The sequence below is a fragment of the Erythrolamprus reginae genome, chromosome 3 (assembly GCF_031021105.1).
Source record: "Erythrolamprus reginae isolate rEryReg1 chromosome 3, rEryReg1.hap1, whole genome shotgun sequence".
NCBI lineage: Eukaryota > Metazoa > Chordata > Lepidosauria > Squamata > Dipsadidae > Erythrolamprus > Erythrolamprus reginae.
The window spans coordinates 199,980,228-199,997,991 of record NC_091952.1 but is presented as its reverse complement, the minus strand read 5'-3'; the positions used below and the strand labels follow the sequence as shown (position 1 = coordinate 199,997,991).

At 38.0% G+C, this 17,764-nt stretch overlaps 1 protein-coding gene across 2 annotated transcripts in view; it reads right to left on the bottom strand.

The window, feature by feature from the left end:
- MYOM1 (myomesin 1) overlaps nucleotides 1–17,764 on the bottom strand; it is a 94,409-nt gene that overhangs the window by 71,259 nt on the left and 5,386 nt on the right. Inside the window, exons 3-5 of one of the 2 annotated variants that reach the window (XM_070747586.1) lie at nucleotides 14,464–14,586; nucleotides 10,735–10,948; nucleotides 6,798–6,955 (exon numbers count right to left, since the gene is read on the bottom strand). In XM_070747586.1, coding sequence (XP_070603687.1) covers nucleotides 6,798–6,955; nucleotides 10,735–10,948; nucleotides 14,464–14,586 — 495 coding nt within the window. The remainder of the gene's footprint in view (nucleotides 1–6,797; nucleotides 6,956–10,734; nucleotides 10,949–14,463; nucleotides 14,587–17,764) is intronic. The other variant, XM_070747587.1, reaches the window with a different exon arrangement.

The window sequence follows — 17,764 nt, the reverse complement described above, 5'->3', positions numbered from 1 at the left end:
CACCGACTGCGACCGACCAGAGAGGTATGAGGAGAACCACTGAAGAACAGTGCCTCCCACTCCCAACCCCTCTAGTCGGTGCAGAAGGATACCATGGTCGATGGTATCGAAAGCCGCTGAGAGGTCAAGAAGCACCAGGACAGAGGACAAGCCCCTGTCCTGGGCCCGCCAGAGATCATCCATCAACGCGACCAAAGCAGTTTCCGTGCTGTAGCCGGGCCTGAATCCAGACTGTTGAGGACCTAGATAATCGGCTTCTTCCAAGGACCGCTGGAGCTGAAGTGCCACCACTTTCTCAACAACCTTCCCCATAAAGGGAAGGTTGGAGACTGGACGGTAGTTATTGAGTATGGCTGGGTCCAGGGAAGGCTTCTTGAGGAGGGGGCGCACAAGTGCCTCCTTATAAGGAGCCGGAAAGGACCCACTCCCCAAGGAGGCGTTGACAATCTCCCGGACCCAGCTTGTTGTTGTGGTTGAAGCTGAAGTAGTCGCCGACAGGCAGGACGTTGCAGCATATGATCTTGTAATTAAAAATTGAGTGCTTGGCGACTCATCCACGTTTATGATGTAAAAGGTGCTTCAGATCCTCCACCTGCCTTTCTCTACCCCATCTATGCCCTTTCGGTCCCTTGCATTCCACGACCCATGGGGTCTCAAGATATAGGGTGGAGAGGACTACTGTGGCTGCTATTCAGCTGGGGCCGCTGAGGCTGACTAGGATGATTGTGGCTTGGGCCATACTGCTGAGTCAGTCAGAGCTTCCTAGAGCAATTGAGGCTTTGTGTCACACTACCGGGCAGACTAGAGTTTGCACTGTGTTGCTGGACCAGGTTGTGGCAGCTGAGACTTTCAGAAGTGTCAGTAGCTTTTGGCCTGCTGCAACTCAGGGGTTTCTTGGAGCCGCAGAGCCATGGGGCTACCTTTGAAGAGTGTTTGGAAACTTCAAATTGTCCAAAATGCAGCCGCGTGAGTGGTTATGGGCCTCCCAAGGCATACCGATATTTCACCATCACTCCGCAGACTGCATTAGTTTCTGGACACAATCCAAAGTATTGGTTATAACTTACAAAGCCCTACATGGCATCGGACCAGATTATCTCTGAAACCGCTTTCTGCTGCATGAATCCTAGCGTCCAATCAGGTCCCACAGAGTTGGCCTCCTCAGGGTCCCATCCACCAGATAATGTTGGTTCACGGGGCCTAGGGGAAGAGCCTTCTCTGTGGGGGCCCTGACCCTCTGGAATCAGCTCTCCCCAGAGATTCGCATTGCCCCCACCCACCTTGCCTTCCGAAAAAGTTTAAAGACTCATCTATGCTGCCTGGCCTGGGGTCATTAGATCTTCCCCCCTGACTAACGAATGTTTTAGTGTGTTTTCATGGAGTGAATGGTTATGAATATTTTTAATAATACAGTGATACCTTGTCTTACAAACTTAATTGGTTCCAGGATGAGGTTCTTAAGGTGAAAGGTTTGTAAGATGAAACAATGTTTCCCATAGGAATCAATGGAAAAGCGATTAATGCGTGCAAGCCAAAAATTCACCCCTTTTGCTAGCCAAAGCACCCGTTTTTGCGCTGCTGTGATTCCCCTGAGGCTCCCCTCCATGGGAAACCCCACCTCCAGACTTCTGTGTTTTTGCAATGCTGCAGGGGAATCCCAGCAGGGGAATCCCAGCATCGCAAAAACGAGCGCTTCGCTGGCAATGGAGGTCCGGAGGTGGGGTTTCCCAGCAAAGGGAGCATCAGTGAAATCGCAGCATCACAAAAACACCGAAGTCCTTGAAACCCCACCTACAGACCTCTGTGTTTTTGTGATGCTGCGGTTTCACTGAGGCTCCCCTTGCTGGAAAACCCCACCTCTGGACTTCCATTGCCAGCAAAGCGCCCGTTTTTGAGCTACTGGGAATCCCCTGCTGGGATTCCCCTGCAGCATCACAAAAAAACAGAAGTCCGGAAGTGGGGTTTCCCATGGAGGGGAGCCTCAGGGGAATCCCAGCAGCGCAAAAACGGGTGCTCCACTGGCAACGGAAGTCCAGAGGCAGGGCATCCCAGTGGGGGCGCTGGGTTTGTAAGGTGAAAATAGTTTGTAAAAAGAGGCAAAAAAATATTAAATCCCGGGTTTGTATCTCGAAAAGTTTATATGATGAGGCGTTTGTAAGACGAGGTATCACTGTATTAGAATTTTTATCTTTTTAAATTATATTAATTAGATCTAGATGTATTGTCATGTTTTCTTTGATATGTTGTGAGCCTCCCTGAGTCCTTGGATAGGAGCGGCATACAAATCCAATTAAATAAATAGTGCACCAAGAAACCCCTAAATCTCAGAATGACAAGCAGCCTCAGAACTGAGGCCAACATGGTTCTGGGACCAATGGAAGGTGGAAGGTGGCCAAAAGAGATGAGGGAGAATAGGCAGTTGGAAAGAGTTGAAGGGAAGGCAATCACTTACACTAGTGTTTCTCAAATAGAGGGGTGGGCCCCCTTGTGGTGGGCACGTGGCCTCATGGAACAAACTCTTTTTTTGCCACAGGGAATAGGGTTTTTTTTGCACCAAACACCAGCACACAGAACAGAGTAGGAGATATGAAGTGCATGTCACAAACCCTTAAGAGACACCATGGGAAAATATTTAACAGGGATGAAAAGAAAGGAGGAGAGAGACGGAGATAATGAGACAAATATAAGTCTCCCGAAAGCTACTTGCAAACAATTGTCCCGGCGGAGAGTGGGGGGGGGGGGGGCGCAAAATGTTTACTTCTTCCTGGGGGAGGGGCATAACAGAAAATAATTGAGAAACACTGCCTTATACCTTGGAAGAACTGAGGCTTGGATTTGGAGGGATCAAGGCTGGAATGGACTCTTAATTTTGAAACCAAAATCCCTCTTTATGTATTATTCTTCCTTATTCATTACATCATTACATTTTCTCTAGAAATAATAATAACAATAATAACAACAACAACAACAATAACAACAGCAGCAGCAGCAGCAGCAACAACAACACTGAAGAAGGAGACAGAAGATCTGATTCTTGCAGCCCAGGAGCAAGCAATCAGAGCAAATGCAATTAAGGCCAGGATCAAAAAATCAGCTTATGACCCAAAATGCAGGCTTTGCAAAGAAGCTGATGAAACAATTGATCACACCCTCAGCAGCTGCAAGAAAATTGCACAGACAGACTTCAAACAGAGGCACAACTACATGGGCCAGATGCTTCATTGGAACCTGTGCCACACCCAACAGTGGTAAAGTATTGGTGGGATCATAAACCTGAGAAGTTTAGTTGAAAACAAACATGCCAAAATACTTTGGGACTTTTGAATTTAAACTGATAAGGTTTTGGAACACAATGCACTGGACCTCATGATTGTGGAAAAGCAAAAAGTGTGGATCATTGATGTCGCCATACCAGATGACACCCAAATTGATGAAAAACAACAAGAAAAGCTTGGCTGATATTAGGATCTTAAAATTGAACTACAACCTGTTCTTCAGCTTCAGCTTATTTTAAGAAATAGAATTTTATATATGACATGAAATAAAAGTCACACACTTTTAGCATCTGATGAGCAACATTCCAGAAGAGGGAAGTCATTTGCTAATTTGGAACTGCAACACATTTGCCCTACTCTCTTTTTATGGGTTAATAGTTCAAATATAAATCTGGACTCTCAAATGATATGGGTTTTCCCATTTTTTCCCTAGTAAAGCTAATAAAAGAACATGACTGAATGTAACATAATTCACTATGCAGTATAAGCATTTATTCAGCTGAGAACACTAAGGATTCACAACGTTTATCACATTTCCATGTTGTATAAGTACTGTTTGTTTCAAGCATGTGAATGACATCTACTTAACAAATGATAAGTGAGAGTTATCAGATTTCATTTCATATCCCAAACACCTGTCTGATGCTCATTCTTTCCTCTGATAGCTAAGTACTTAAAATGCAATTCTCTGCATGTTTCAGTCAATAGCAAATCATACTGTGTTTCTAGATATATAGTACCAAAACTGAAATATTCAGTGTTACCACAATTTAAAGGCAAGTACTGCATCACATTCCATCCATACATCTAAATGGATATATTTCTTGCTAATTGTTGGATGTAGCTTCTGTAACAATATTGGAGAAATACAGTTTTAAATCACTCATATTCTCAAATTATATTCCTGGCATGCTATCAAGTCGAAAACATCTCAAAAGAGTAATGGGAGCAATATATCTATTTGGCTCGGACATCATTATGCCAAAGTAATCATGTTATCATATTTCTGACCTTGAAAGGATTTTTTTTCTTATTTCTTAATCATGTTGCATTCATTTTAAAACTATATACAGTGTTCCCTCGATTTTCGCGGGAGATGCGTTCTGAGACTGCCCGCGAAAGTCGAATTTCCGCGAAGTAGAGATGCGGAAGTAAATACACCATTTTTGGCTATGAACAGTATCACAAGCCATCCCTTAATACTTTAAATGCGGAAGTAAATACACCATTTTTGGCTATGAACAGTATCACAAGCCATCCCTTAATACTTTAAACCCCTAAGTTACCATTTCCCATTCCCTTAACAACCATTTACTCACCATTATTACTGGTACTCACCATTGAATAAGACACTTAGTGATCCTGATATTTGTAAACATAATTATTTATTAACAATAATCATTTTTTGTTATTTATTTGCAAAAATTATTAGTTTGGCGATGAAGTATGACGTCATCAGATGGGAAAAATTGTGGTATAGGAAAAAAACCGCGAAGTATTTTTTAATTAATATTTTTTGAAAAACCGTGGTATAGGCTATTCGCGAAGTTCGAACCCGCAAAAATCGAGGGAGCACTGTAATCTGTTTGTACACGTTCCTTTTAAATATATAAATGTAATGCCTTTCACAGTCAGATTTGCAAACTTTTCACCATATAAATGTATTTGGAACATACCCTTTACTGAAATAAAGGCTTTTTAATTGGCAAATTGGCCGCCCCGAGTTCGCGGAGAGGGGCGGCATACAAATCTAAATAATAAATAAATAAATAATAAATAAATTGGACCACAAAATCCAGTAGTGCCAAAAATAAACTGTTAATTTATTCAGTATGCATATTGATCAGTGGTGAGACTTGAATAACTTAACAACTGGTTCTCTGGCTGGGTATGCATGGTCGGTTGGTCATGTGACTGGGTTGGTGACATCACTCATCACACCTAGCTCCACCTCCCGGCCATTGGCCTCAAATGCAGAGGTAGGATTCAGTCAGTTGAGGCTAATCCAAGGGTGTGTTCCACTTTCCTTAGCCACCGGTTTGCATTGCGACATTTCCCATGCATTTACATGTCCCCTTGTACAATTCTCAGTAGCTAGAATGGAAACACAGCTAAGCAGCTGATCAGCTGTATTTCAGGAGAAGGAATAAATGTAAATATAAACCCAGAGGTAGGTGGAAGGGCCCTTTTTCAAGCAGCAGCAGAAGAAGAAAAACCTTCCAAAGTTCAAAAGAAAATCAGACACACACACACACCCCAAAAAAAGATGGTGGCACCAAAAGACCGGCACCAACTGACCCGGGTCCATGACACCATTATAACTTCACCAGCAGGTTGCTACCGATTCAGGCAATCCTGTCCAAACCAGGAGGAACCCACTCCTTGTCTAATCCCACCCCTGGCTAGGCCCATCCTTGCCCATTTTTCAACCCATTTTGGGGTTGTTTTCAGGCCAGGGGTTTTGGCCATTTTTGGAGCTGTTTTTTGGGCTGTTTTCAGACCAGTTTTAGGGCAGACTTTGGGCCATTTTTGGCCTGAAAAACACCCCGAAAACACCCTAGAAAACACCCCGAAAACAGCTTAAAAAACAAGTGGGGGTGGGACCAGCCAATGGTGGGATTTTCCAATTTACCAAACTGCACAGAAACTTGTTTCATCTGAATATTAGTGAACTGGAAGCAGCCCACCTCTGAAATTGATTCAAGAATGCAGTCAGATAAATTTATATCAAACATGAATTTTCTTATCCAAACCATTAACAACTGGATTTTTTTTTCTCATTTGAAAGCTCTAGCTCTTTTCAATAAGATTGCCAATACCGATTTGTACACACAAAATAAATATAGATTCCTTCCTTGAAATTAGTATATATGTATCCTTCTATATGTATCCTATTAAATTGCAAGTTGCCATTAAATGGCTTTTAACCAATGAAGCATACAATATAGAAACATACATGGATAAATTATGAAAATATTATTCCTAATGTGGTTTGAAACATTCTCACTTAGAATTAATCGTTGTGTTGAGGCAAAAGTTACGGTACTTGTTGTATTGTAGCACACTTAACGAAAGCCATTATTCTCAAGCCTTGTGCAGGAATAAGATATAATATAGCAGGTATAAGTTCTCTAGGACAGTGTTTCCCAACCTTGGCCACTTGAAGATATTTGGACTTCAACTCCCAGAATTCCCCAGCCAGTGAATGCTGGCTGGGGAATTCTGGGAGTTGAAGTCCAGATATCTTCAAGTGGCTAAGGTTGGGAAACACTGCTCTAGGATATAGCAGGAATAAGATAGCCCACAATGAATTAAAGTACTGAATTAAAAACATGAAACATATTTTAATTTATATAATAATGTGTGAATTACTTTAAGCATGCAAAAATTCACTTGACAATGTTAAGAGTTGAGTTTAATTACTTCTCAATACAGCATTTATAGAAAACGTTATTGTTATGTTAACCTATTCTAAATGCATTACTTCGTCAACTTATAATGCTGATAAACAGACAAGCATACCATGTAACACGAGGTTCTGGCCAGCCTCTCACAGTGCAGTGCAACCTGGCATTCTGTTTTTCCCAGACAGTGTGTGAACGAGGTTTGATAACAAATTCAGGCGCATGTAGCAGACTGTCTTCATTTAACTTTCTGTGGAATTCCTGTGTCTCTGTTATCTGTAAGGACAAACATTTCACCTTAAAAATCATCCTGTAGACATGCACTAGTCTTAGCTTTGAAATAGACTACTATGTAAAATATATTTTATATATAGGAAAATGAACACAAGAACAAGGGGACACAATCTGAAGTTAGTTGGGGGAAAGATCAAAAGCAACATGAAAAATATTATTTTACTGAAAGAGTAGTAGATCCTTGGAACAAACTTCCAGCAGACGTTGTAGATAAATCCACAGTAACTGAATTTAAACAGGCCTGGGATAAACATATATCCATCCTAAGATAAAATACAGAAAATAGTATAAGGGCAGACTAGATGGACCAGGAGGTCTTTTTCTGCCGTCAGACTTCTATGTTTCTATGTTTCTATTTGTTGAACATCTCATAAATTTAATAAAATATTATCATAATTTTCAATGTGCCATTTAAGTATTTTTTTTTCTTAAAGAAGATGACCACAGGATAAAAATGAAAACATTATTGCTTTCTCCAGATTTTAGACAGACCGAGAATTGACTGTCCATCACTTCTCAGTGCTGAAAAAGGTGATATCCTCCTCGCCCTCCTTTTCTTCCTACTTCCCTATCCCACTCCCACTCTCATGAAATTGCAAATGTTTCTCATATCCATGTTTCCCAGCTTTGATTCAAATGGACATTTTCTACTTCCTTCAGAGTTTATGGTCTTGGACACTTTCTTCTAAACCTAGATACTCCCACATTAGTTTAACACTCCGTGAGCTGCACTGGTTGCCGATTGATCTCTGAACGCAATTAAAGGTTTTTGTTATTGACTATAAAGCCCTTCATGGGATTAGACCAGATTATATACATGACTGTCTTCTGCCTCACATATCCCAGTGACGAGTTAGGTCACACAGAATTGGCCTCCTGCAGGCCCCGTCAGCCAAACAATGCCGACTTTATTTATTTATTTATTTATTTATTTATTTATTTATTTATTTATTTATTTATTTATTTTTATTTATTTATTTTGTCCAATACACAATGAGAGTTTTAGTGGGTGGGTGTGTACACACACACACACACACACACACACACACACACACAGTAAAATACATGATGAAGGTTATAGAGGAGATACTCATAGTAAAATATATCTAAGAAAGAATAGAAAAGAAGATATAGTAATAGAACATATCAATGAAAGAATAGAAGAAGAGATATAGTAATAGAAGAAAGGTATAGGAGATATAGGAGAGCAATAGGACAGGGGACAGAAGGCACTCTAGTGCACTTGTACTCGCCCATTACTGACCTCTTAGGAATCTGGATAGGTCAATCGTGGATAGTCAAAGGGAAAAATGTTTGGGGTTAGGGGTTGACACTACTGAGTCAGATAATGATTTCCATGCTTCGACAACTCGGTTGCTGAAGTCATATTTTTTACAGTCAAGTTTGGAGCGGTTAATATTAAGTTTAAATTTGTTGTGTGCTCTTGTGTTGTTGTGGTTGAAGCTGAAGTAGTCGCTGACAGGCAGGACGTTGCAGCATGTGATCTTGTGGGCAATACTTAGATCTTGTTTAAGGCATCTTAGTTCTAGGCTTTCTAGGCCCAGGATTGAAAGTCTAGTCTCGTAGGGTATTCTATTTTGAGTGGAGAAATGAAGGGCTCTTCTGGTGAAATATCTTTGGACATTTTCAAGGGTGTTAATGTCTGAGATGCGATATGGGTTCCAAACAGATGAGCTGTATTCGAGGATGGGTCTGGCAAAAGTTTTGTAAGCTCTTGTAAGCAGTGTGAGATTGCCAGAGCAGAAGCTACGAAGGATTAGGTTTACAACTCTTGAAGCCTTCTTGGCTATGTTGTTGCAGTGGGCTTTAGCACTTAAATCTTTTGTTATTAGTATACCAAGGTATTTAACCGAATGGGATTATCTGTGATAATTTGATTATTCAGTCCACGGGTGGGGGGAGAGCCTTCTCTATTGCAGCCTCGACCCCCTGGAACCATCTTCCCCCAGATATCTGCACCGCCCCACACTCTCCTTGCCTTTCAAAAGGCATTAAAAACATATCTGTGCTGGCAGCCCTGGGGCCATGAGCGACAGCTTCACTCTGTCCATTAGTATGAAAGAGCAATTATTGTTTGATTTGATTCTGGGTTTTATGCATTTTTTAAATGTTTTAATTGCCCTGAGTTCACGAGAAGGACAACCTATAAATCTAAATAAATAAATAATATTTTCAAAGAATATTAAAGCTACTGCTTTGCTTTTTGAAGCTAAGCTGTCACTTATTACAAAGCTTCCGGGCATCTGCAGGAAGACGTAGGAATGAAAAAGAAAAAACCTGTTTCCTGTGGTTTTCATCTTGTGGTGACAAAGTTAGGATAAGGGGAGAGAGAGAGAGAAAAAATCTGGATTACGGCAAAAGTTGATGTGAGAAAAGATGGTATCTAGGTACACAAACAATTGGGAAACATAAGGAAAGGCAACTAATGAAAAGGAAACAATCTCTGAAAGGCAAAAGTGGCACCAAATCAGCCAATGAGGCCCTTTCTTTGCATGGGGTGGAAGGCAAAGAAGCAGATAAATGGCCATTCAGCCATGATCTGGACTAAACACATAGTTCCATTGCCAACTCTCTGCATTTGGGCCAGGTATTTTTGAAGTTGGCTTCAGAAAGATGGAAAACATGCTGTTAAAGGAAGCAATGAGGCCAAGTAAAAGAGGAATGTGACTTTTCCCATGTGAAATTATAGAAATATCTAATACAGTATCTAATTTGGAATTTTGTTTCTCCCAAAATAGCCTTCCCTTACATGAGTTGAAATAAAGAAAGGTCAGAAATTGGTCACAGCATGTGCCAGTTGGGACAATAGATTTTCTAGTTGCAAAATCCTTTTGGTATGCTCACTCATACTCTGAGCCAAAAACAAAAGAACAGTCTACAGCAGTTCTGGAGCTGTCTCATTGATTTATTTATTGGCTTCAACAGGAGGGAATTCCTTTTATTTAAATGAAGAGAGTACTAGGGATGGGGAACTGATCCTTCTACATTCTTGCCCTTCAACGGGTGCCAAGAAAAATGCTGGAGTTTTTCTCAGAGGGAACAGACAGGATTCCTAATCTGCCCAATACTTATAGACCTATAATTCTATCATTTTTACCTGTAGAAATACAGAAAGAAGACCTGAAAAATCTATTCTACAACATTTCATATTTAGATACTGAATCCTACCAAAAGTTTATGCCGTATTGGTTCAGAAATGATGCTTATTTTGCCCCACTTGAATTCAAACAGAAACGTAATACCTGATACAGTGTTCCCTCGCTTTTCGCGGGGGATGCGTTCCGAGACCGCCCGCGAAAGTCGAATTTCCGCAAAGTAGAGATGCGGAAGTAAATACACTATTTTTGGCTATGAACAGTATCACAAGCCTTCCCTTAACACTTTAAACCCCTAAATTGCAATTTTCCATTCCCTTAGCAACCATTCAGATTATTACTCACCATGTTTATTTATTAAAGTTTATTTAAAAAATATTTATTAAAGGCAGACTAAAATTTGGCGATGACATATGATGTCATCAGGTGGGAAAAACCGTGGTATAGGGAAAAAACCCGCGAAGTATTTTTTAATTAATATTTTTGAAACACCGTGGTATAGACTTTTCGGGAAGTTCGAACCCGCGAAAATCGAGGGAACACTGTAATGGCTTACCTTTGTAATCATGTCCTGTATTTTGATATTTTTAACAACAGTAAACAACAACAAAGCACCACATCATTAATGAATGAGTAATTTAATACCGTTTTCTTTAAAGCCAACTTTTCAGCTTTCTCCCGTATTGCTACTTTTCTTGATTTTTTCTCATAGTGTTCTTCCTCTACAGAAGAGGAAATTTTCTTTCTGGTTGCAGTGATTCCTTCTCCAGTAGCAAAAAGATTCCTTCTGGCAACATAAGCAGCACTTTCCTTAATTCTTTCTTCTTCTTTATCTGTAATTCCACTAATATAATTTTCTCTGCAATAATTTTTTTAAAAAAACATTGCGTATTAGAAAATAAGACATTTTATGTTAATCTTAAACGTAAGTTAAATAGACATACTTTATCAATATTTTTAACATAAATGCCCATTCATTGAAATGTGCCTGTGAGTATTATGATCAAATCCACATATGTAATTTATCACTATATAGTTGACACATATACTCTCTGAATATAAATCTGAATATAAAAGGTATATGAAATGGCTATCCATATCATTCTAAACATTAATTCAAACATTGAGCAATTAGAAGAGGTACAGAAAGCATTCTTGAGATGAACTGCCAAATGTTTAGGCTGTTCCTGAATGCAATTCTTAAAGATTTAGTATTAACTTTAGCCAGAGTGTAGAATGGCAGATTTACATATAAAATCAGATGGCTGAATGATATCTTTGGAATATTAGCATAGCAATAGTTATATTTTAGATGATGACATTTGTTAACTCTTGGCTTAGCTGGGGATTATATACATTTAAATCCAAAATATCTCTGAAAGTCATTAGTTCGGAAAAAGGTTTCCTTCAGAATACCAACAAATCAAAGTACCGTTCAAATATTATTATTTTGAAATGTTAATAATCTAGCCATAAGAGTACCAAAATAATTGCAGTGAAAATAAGTAGAAATCAGTATTCATAAATTTGACTAATTCATGCTAAGGACAATATTAATACATTAATATTGAGAGGGGCGGCATACAAATCAAATAAATAATAATAATTATTATTATTATTATTATTAAATTATTATTATTATTATTAAATTTTAGAGATGATAATAATAATGATAATAATAATGATAATAATAATAATAATAATAATAATAATAATTATTATTATTATTATTATTATTATTATTATTATTATTATTATTATTATTATTATCTCCAAAATGCAAAACTTCCTAAAATGTGTTTTGTGGCACTAAAGGCAAATCAAGGGTGTACAAGTCATAGTCTGAAAGTGAATGTCTTGCATCAGAGCATTCTATTAGAATATTCTTAAATTAGCTTTGGAATCCAATTATTTTAGGTCCAAATCTATCTTTATCAGTTGGCCAGCAATCAATACAAACTATCAGCTCCCTAAAAGGAATTTGATTTTTTTCAATTACATGGCCTGTCTCTAACAATTATCTCACGATGACAAGATGCAAACTGATTAAATTAATAATTTAGATATGGTTTACAAGTATAACATGAATCTGAGGTTTATCTTTCTGATAATAAATAGGTAGCACACAGTCTAATACTTTCTGGCACAAAGAATGATTAGACTTATTATGAATCAAATTAAGTTTTTAATCCCTTTAAGAAAAACTGGCAGAGGCTAAACTGACAAGACAACAAATTTTTTATTACTATATTTGTTTTACATGCTAAGATTTAAAGTAAATTGTCTAAGCTGAAAAATACTTTGGAAACAGCAACAAATATATCCAGACTGAAATCACATTGTCAGGTAATTGTTAAAAAAAATATGCTGACATTGTACAAAAAATAAACATTGAAGTTTAAAAAAAAAACCTCCCTATTTCTAACAATATGTACTGAACAAATTTAAATAATTTTGAAAAACCTGTTAGGTATTCCGATAGTTCTAAACATTAAAAAATTGTTTTTGTTCCAACAGTCTTGGATACTATTGATCAATAGATTCTTAATTATATATAATAAAACATTAGAACAAATTATATAGGAAGATAGCTTTTTTGTATTATAATAAATATACTGATTTAACACACCATAATTGAATAGACAGAAGATTACTAATTTTTGACCTAAATTAGAATTCTTGGCTATCTGCATAGAAACATAGAAACATAGAAGACTGACGGCAGAAAAAGACCTCATGGTCCATCTAGTCTGCCCTTATACTATTTCCTGTATTTTATCTTACAATGGATATATGTTTATCCCAGGCATGTTTAAATTCGGTTACTGCATCATTTTAAGAAGAACATTTTTCTTGAAAATGTCATTATAAAACAATGAAACTCTGATCATAGTGCTTATTAAAGAATTCAAGATTTCAGTAGCAATTTCTGTCAAAAACATAGTATCCTCTGTAAATTTCAGACCCATCAATATTCGGTGTAAAAAGTCTTAAATTCAAATTCAAATAATGTATACTATAACTCATATATATCTTCTAATAGAGGGATGTCAAATTCAAGGCCTGCAGGCCAGATTTGGCCCATGGGGAGCTTAGATATGGCCCATAGGGCTGGCCTCGAAACAGCAAAGTATTGGTCCATGGTGCCTTTGCCAATGAAAATAGAGTTCAGCCCACTGTGCCCCATTTTTGGCCCTGAGAGTCTCCTGAGCTCCATTTTCACTGGCAGAGGGTTGCAGGAGGCCATTGCAGCCAAAAATGGGGTGCAGGGGGGCCACATGCAGACTCTCCCAAGCTACAATTTTGCTGGCAGAAGGCTGAGGGAGGCCTATCAAAACAAACTAAAAACAAAAGAAAAAGACAAAAGACAAAGAAGAGAAGATGGGAAGAGAGCAAAATAAGGAAAGAGGGGAAGGAAGAAGAAAAGAGAATGAAGAGGGAAGGAAAAAGGTGAAAAAGAGAAAAAAGGAAGGAAGGGAGGGAGGAGGGAGGGAGGGAGAGATGGAAGGAGGGAAGGAAGGAAGGAGGGAGAGAGGGAGGGTGGGTGGGAGGGAGGGAGGGAAGGAGGGAGGGAAGGAAGGAAGGAAGGAGGGACAGAGGGATAGAGGGAGGGTGGGAGGGACGGAGGGAGGGACGGAAGGAAGGAAGGAAGGAAAGAAGGAAGGAAGGAAGGAAGTAGGGAGGGAGGGAGAGAGGGAGAGATGGCGGGCGGATGGGCGGGAGGGAGGGAAGGAAGGAAGGGAGGGAGGGAGGAAGGAAGGAAGATTATAATGAGAGTGAGGGAGGGTCTCAGGGAAGTTCTGCCTTAGCACTTGGCCACCACAGGTCCCCTCAACATGAATTCTATGTCATGCCTAGACCCATCCTGGCCGTGTCCCCCCCAAGGTCAAACACAACCGTGATGCAGCCCTCAATGAAATTGTTATAATATGTTTATATTGACAGAGGATTCAATGTTTCTATTAAAAATGTAACAGAAAATGCAAAGCAGTGAGATACTTAAAAGACAGCATTAAGTATTTAGTTCAGTTTATCTTTCTGTTTTCTCTCCGTTATTGATTCTCTTCTTTTTCAATTATTCATTCATAATCGAAATATCACATATGAGTAAACAGATTTTTGAGGATAAATACTCAAAACTTCAGAGGAAACATAGACAGGACTGCACTATTGATGGCTAATATAAGGCAGAATATATCTTTAATCAACCTCACCATTTGTGCACTTTAATGTGCAATAGAAAGATTCATTAGGAATGTATTTACCGTATATGGTTAAATTTAGCATTGAAGCCATTATAAAACTAAAAATAAATACTCTTTATCTCAATGATTTTTTTTGTCCCATTCACAAAATAGCAGTAACGACACATACCTTCCACTGAACACAGGTACAACATACTCAATAATGGTGTTTTCTTTTTCATCTGACAATACACTTTGTTTGGCTCTCTTTGCTTTAGGACTCAACTTTATAGTAAGATCTTCTGACAAACTTCTGAAAGAAATATCATATTATTAGTTTTTTAAAGACATCTTCCTTAATGTTATCTACTACAGAGCAAGTTGAACATAATGGAAGCATATCAGCTTCAAAATTCCTGAAAACTATAGTATATATTTTTTGCTGTCATTTACAAGTCTGAGCTGTTGTAGCTCAGATTTTATGGAACTACTATGTTAACACTGTATGGGATTTTCAGTCTTAATTACTGTCCTTTCTACTTACTAAATTTACTGTTATTCATTTACCTACATTTCTATATGCCACCTATTTTTAGTGTCTTTCTCTGATACATGCTTTATTGATATTTATTTATTTTTATTTATTTATTTTGTCCAAAACACAATGAGGGTTTTAGTGGGTATATATCTATATACACATAGTAAAATACATGATGGAAGGTTATAGAGGAGATACTCATAGTAAAATATATCTAAGAAATAATAGAAAAGAAGATATAGTAATAGAACATATCAATGAAAGAATAGAAGAAGAGATATAGGAATAGAAGAAAAGTATAGGAGATATAGGAGAGCAATAGGACAGGGGACGGAAAGCACTCTAGTGCACTTGTACTCGCCCCTTACTGACCTCTTAGGAATCTGGATAGGTCAACCATAGATAATCTAAAGGTAAAGTGTTGGGGGTTTGGGGATGACACTATGGAGTCCGGTAATGAGTTCCACGCTTCGACAACTCGGTTACTGAAGTCATATTTTTTACAGTCAAGTTTGGAGCGGTTAATATTAAGTTTAAATCTGTTGTGTGCTCTTGTGTTGTTGTGGTTGAAGCTGAAGTAGTCGCCAACAGGCAGGACGTTGCAGCATATGATCTTGTGGGCAATACTTAGATCTGTTCAAAAGCACACTGCTACTTAGACATTTCTTGTACCAATAAAATGTGAATTTTTGCCTTAAGCTGATACGAATCATCAGAAGCAAACTACACAATTGCCTAATTTGGAAATCAAATAGTAAAACAGAAAAGGGAGTGTGCAAACAGTTTATTCGGTTTCTGTTTTACTATATGATTTCCAAATTAGGAATTGGGCAGGGAGGTGTTGTTTCTAGTTTCTAGCACAGCTGCAGTAGCAGAATTGCGCTGGACTCCGCTAGCACTCAGAGTCACGGGGGCAAGCACACATCACTGTTCCACCTTAGCAGCCCACTTCTGCATTCAAGGTATATGGGTCCCAGGACATCTTCTGCCAAAACTGTACAAAGATTTTTATTTTTATAATGGATGGGTAGCATTGTACCTCCCAGTTTTGATGCCCTGCATAAAGCCAGTTCTGAGCATACATGTGTTTTGAATTATTTTTTAAGAGACACTCAAAATAAACTTACAAGGAAAATATATGTTAAGATATGTAAAACATGAACAACTTGCATAGATTCTTGGTGCCATTTCTGTACCACAAAGCAGAGTTTGAGCAGAGAGGGGGGAAATGATGGCCCTCTTTTTAAAAATGTATTAATGGTTTGATAGATATGGTATACATTATAATAAGCAATGCTTATAATATAGTCACATTAAAGTATCTAGAAACCTGATTCTAATTCTTTATATTAAGATGCTTATATTGCAATACTTCCCTTTCCAGGCCTTCAGTTAAAGCATCACAGATGGAATGCCCACTCTACACATAATCTACCATTACCATAACAGTAGTTAGAATGCAGTACTGCAGACTAACTCACTGCTCACTCCAGAAGTTAGCTTCTGAAATGGTCAAGGTTGACTCAGCGTTCCATTCTTCCGAGATCAGTAAAATGAGAACCTAGATTGTTAAGGGCAATATGCAGACTCTACAACTGCTTAGAGAGGGCTGTAAAGCACTATGAAGTGATATATAAGTCTAAGTGCAATTGCTAGTGCTGAAACAAGTAAAGAGTCTTAAAAATACAAAGCCAAGTTTTTAATTAATTAATTCTTTGCAATACATACGTAAAATCATAAATGCCAAGTACATTATACTGACAAATTGGATGTAACCAAGTTATTTATAATCTTCTTTAATTTCCAGTGTTTGTGCAGACAAAAAAAATTAAAGTATACCATTGACGCAAGCTTGCATTTGCTTGTAGTGAAAACCATGCCATTGTTCATATTTATATTTTAGTTTCCAATCTATTGTTACCCTAGCTTCTCTTTGGTAATTATAATCACTGTAATAATGGTTATAGTTCTAATTATAAAGGAAATGATACTTTCCACAGGTAATCTGAGAAAATTACTGAAATATATTTATCAAGAAGTCCTACTTTTTCAAGGATGCTAACCAAAGATTATAAAACAGCTCTCCCCGAAATGAAGGAGCAATGAAACATACTTCCCTGAGGAAATATTATTTTAAAGGCCCTTAATTGCACATCCTTAGCTGATGAGTAAGAGTTTGAAATCTGTTTTTGAAAATTGAGAAACTTTTTTTACCTGTAATTAGCAATAGTTAACGTATTATTAAATTTTTCATAAATTTCCTGATGAGTAACCCTATCAATCTTCTGCAGTAAAACAATGGACAAATTTGAAGGTCCTTAAGCTCTATTCATCACAATGTTTTTATTAGTTTAAAACATAATTTAAAATAAATAAATTACGGATCCACTGTGATTATTTTTGAATGTTTACATTTATTTATTTATTTATTTTATTCAATTTTTATGCCGCCCTTCTCCTTAGACTCAGGGCGGCTTACAACATGTTAGCAATAGCACTTTTTAACAGAGCCAGCCTATTGCCCCCACAATCCGGGTCCTCATTTTACCCACCTTGGAAGGATGGAAGGCTGAGACAACCTTGAGCCGGTGATGAGATTTGAACCGCTGACCTTCAGATCTACAGTCAGCTTCAGTGGCCTGCAGTACAGCACTCTACCTGCTGCGCCATCCCAGCTTGTGGGTTATATTTTAATTTAGATTCCTAATTTATAGTTAATCTTACTAAGAAATAGAAAGTCCCATTGATTTTAATAGTAAGCAAAGAATTGTCTTCCAGCTAACCATCATCTTTCTAGGATTGGGAAATTGCTGGGGATGTAAACATTCCAAGGAAAGGAATAATATACTATACTTGGGCAGGCCATATAATTAAATATTTTTTTTCAAAAAGAAGTGGGATAGAAAGGAGAAGTTAATCTCAGGGATCTGGAAAGGCACTTTGAGATCATTGA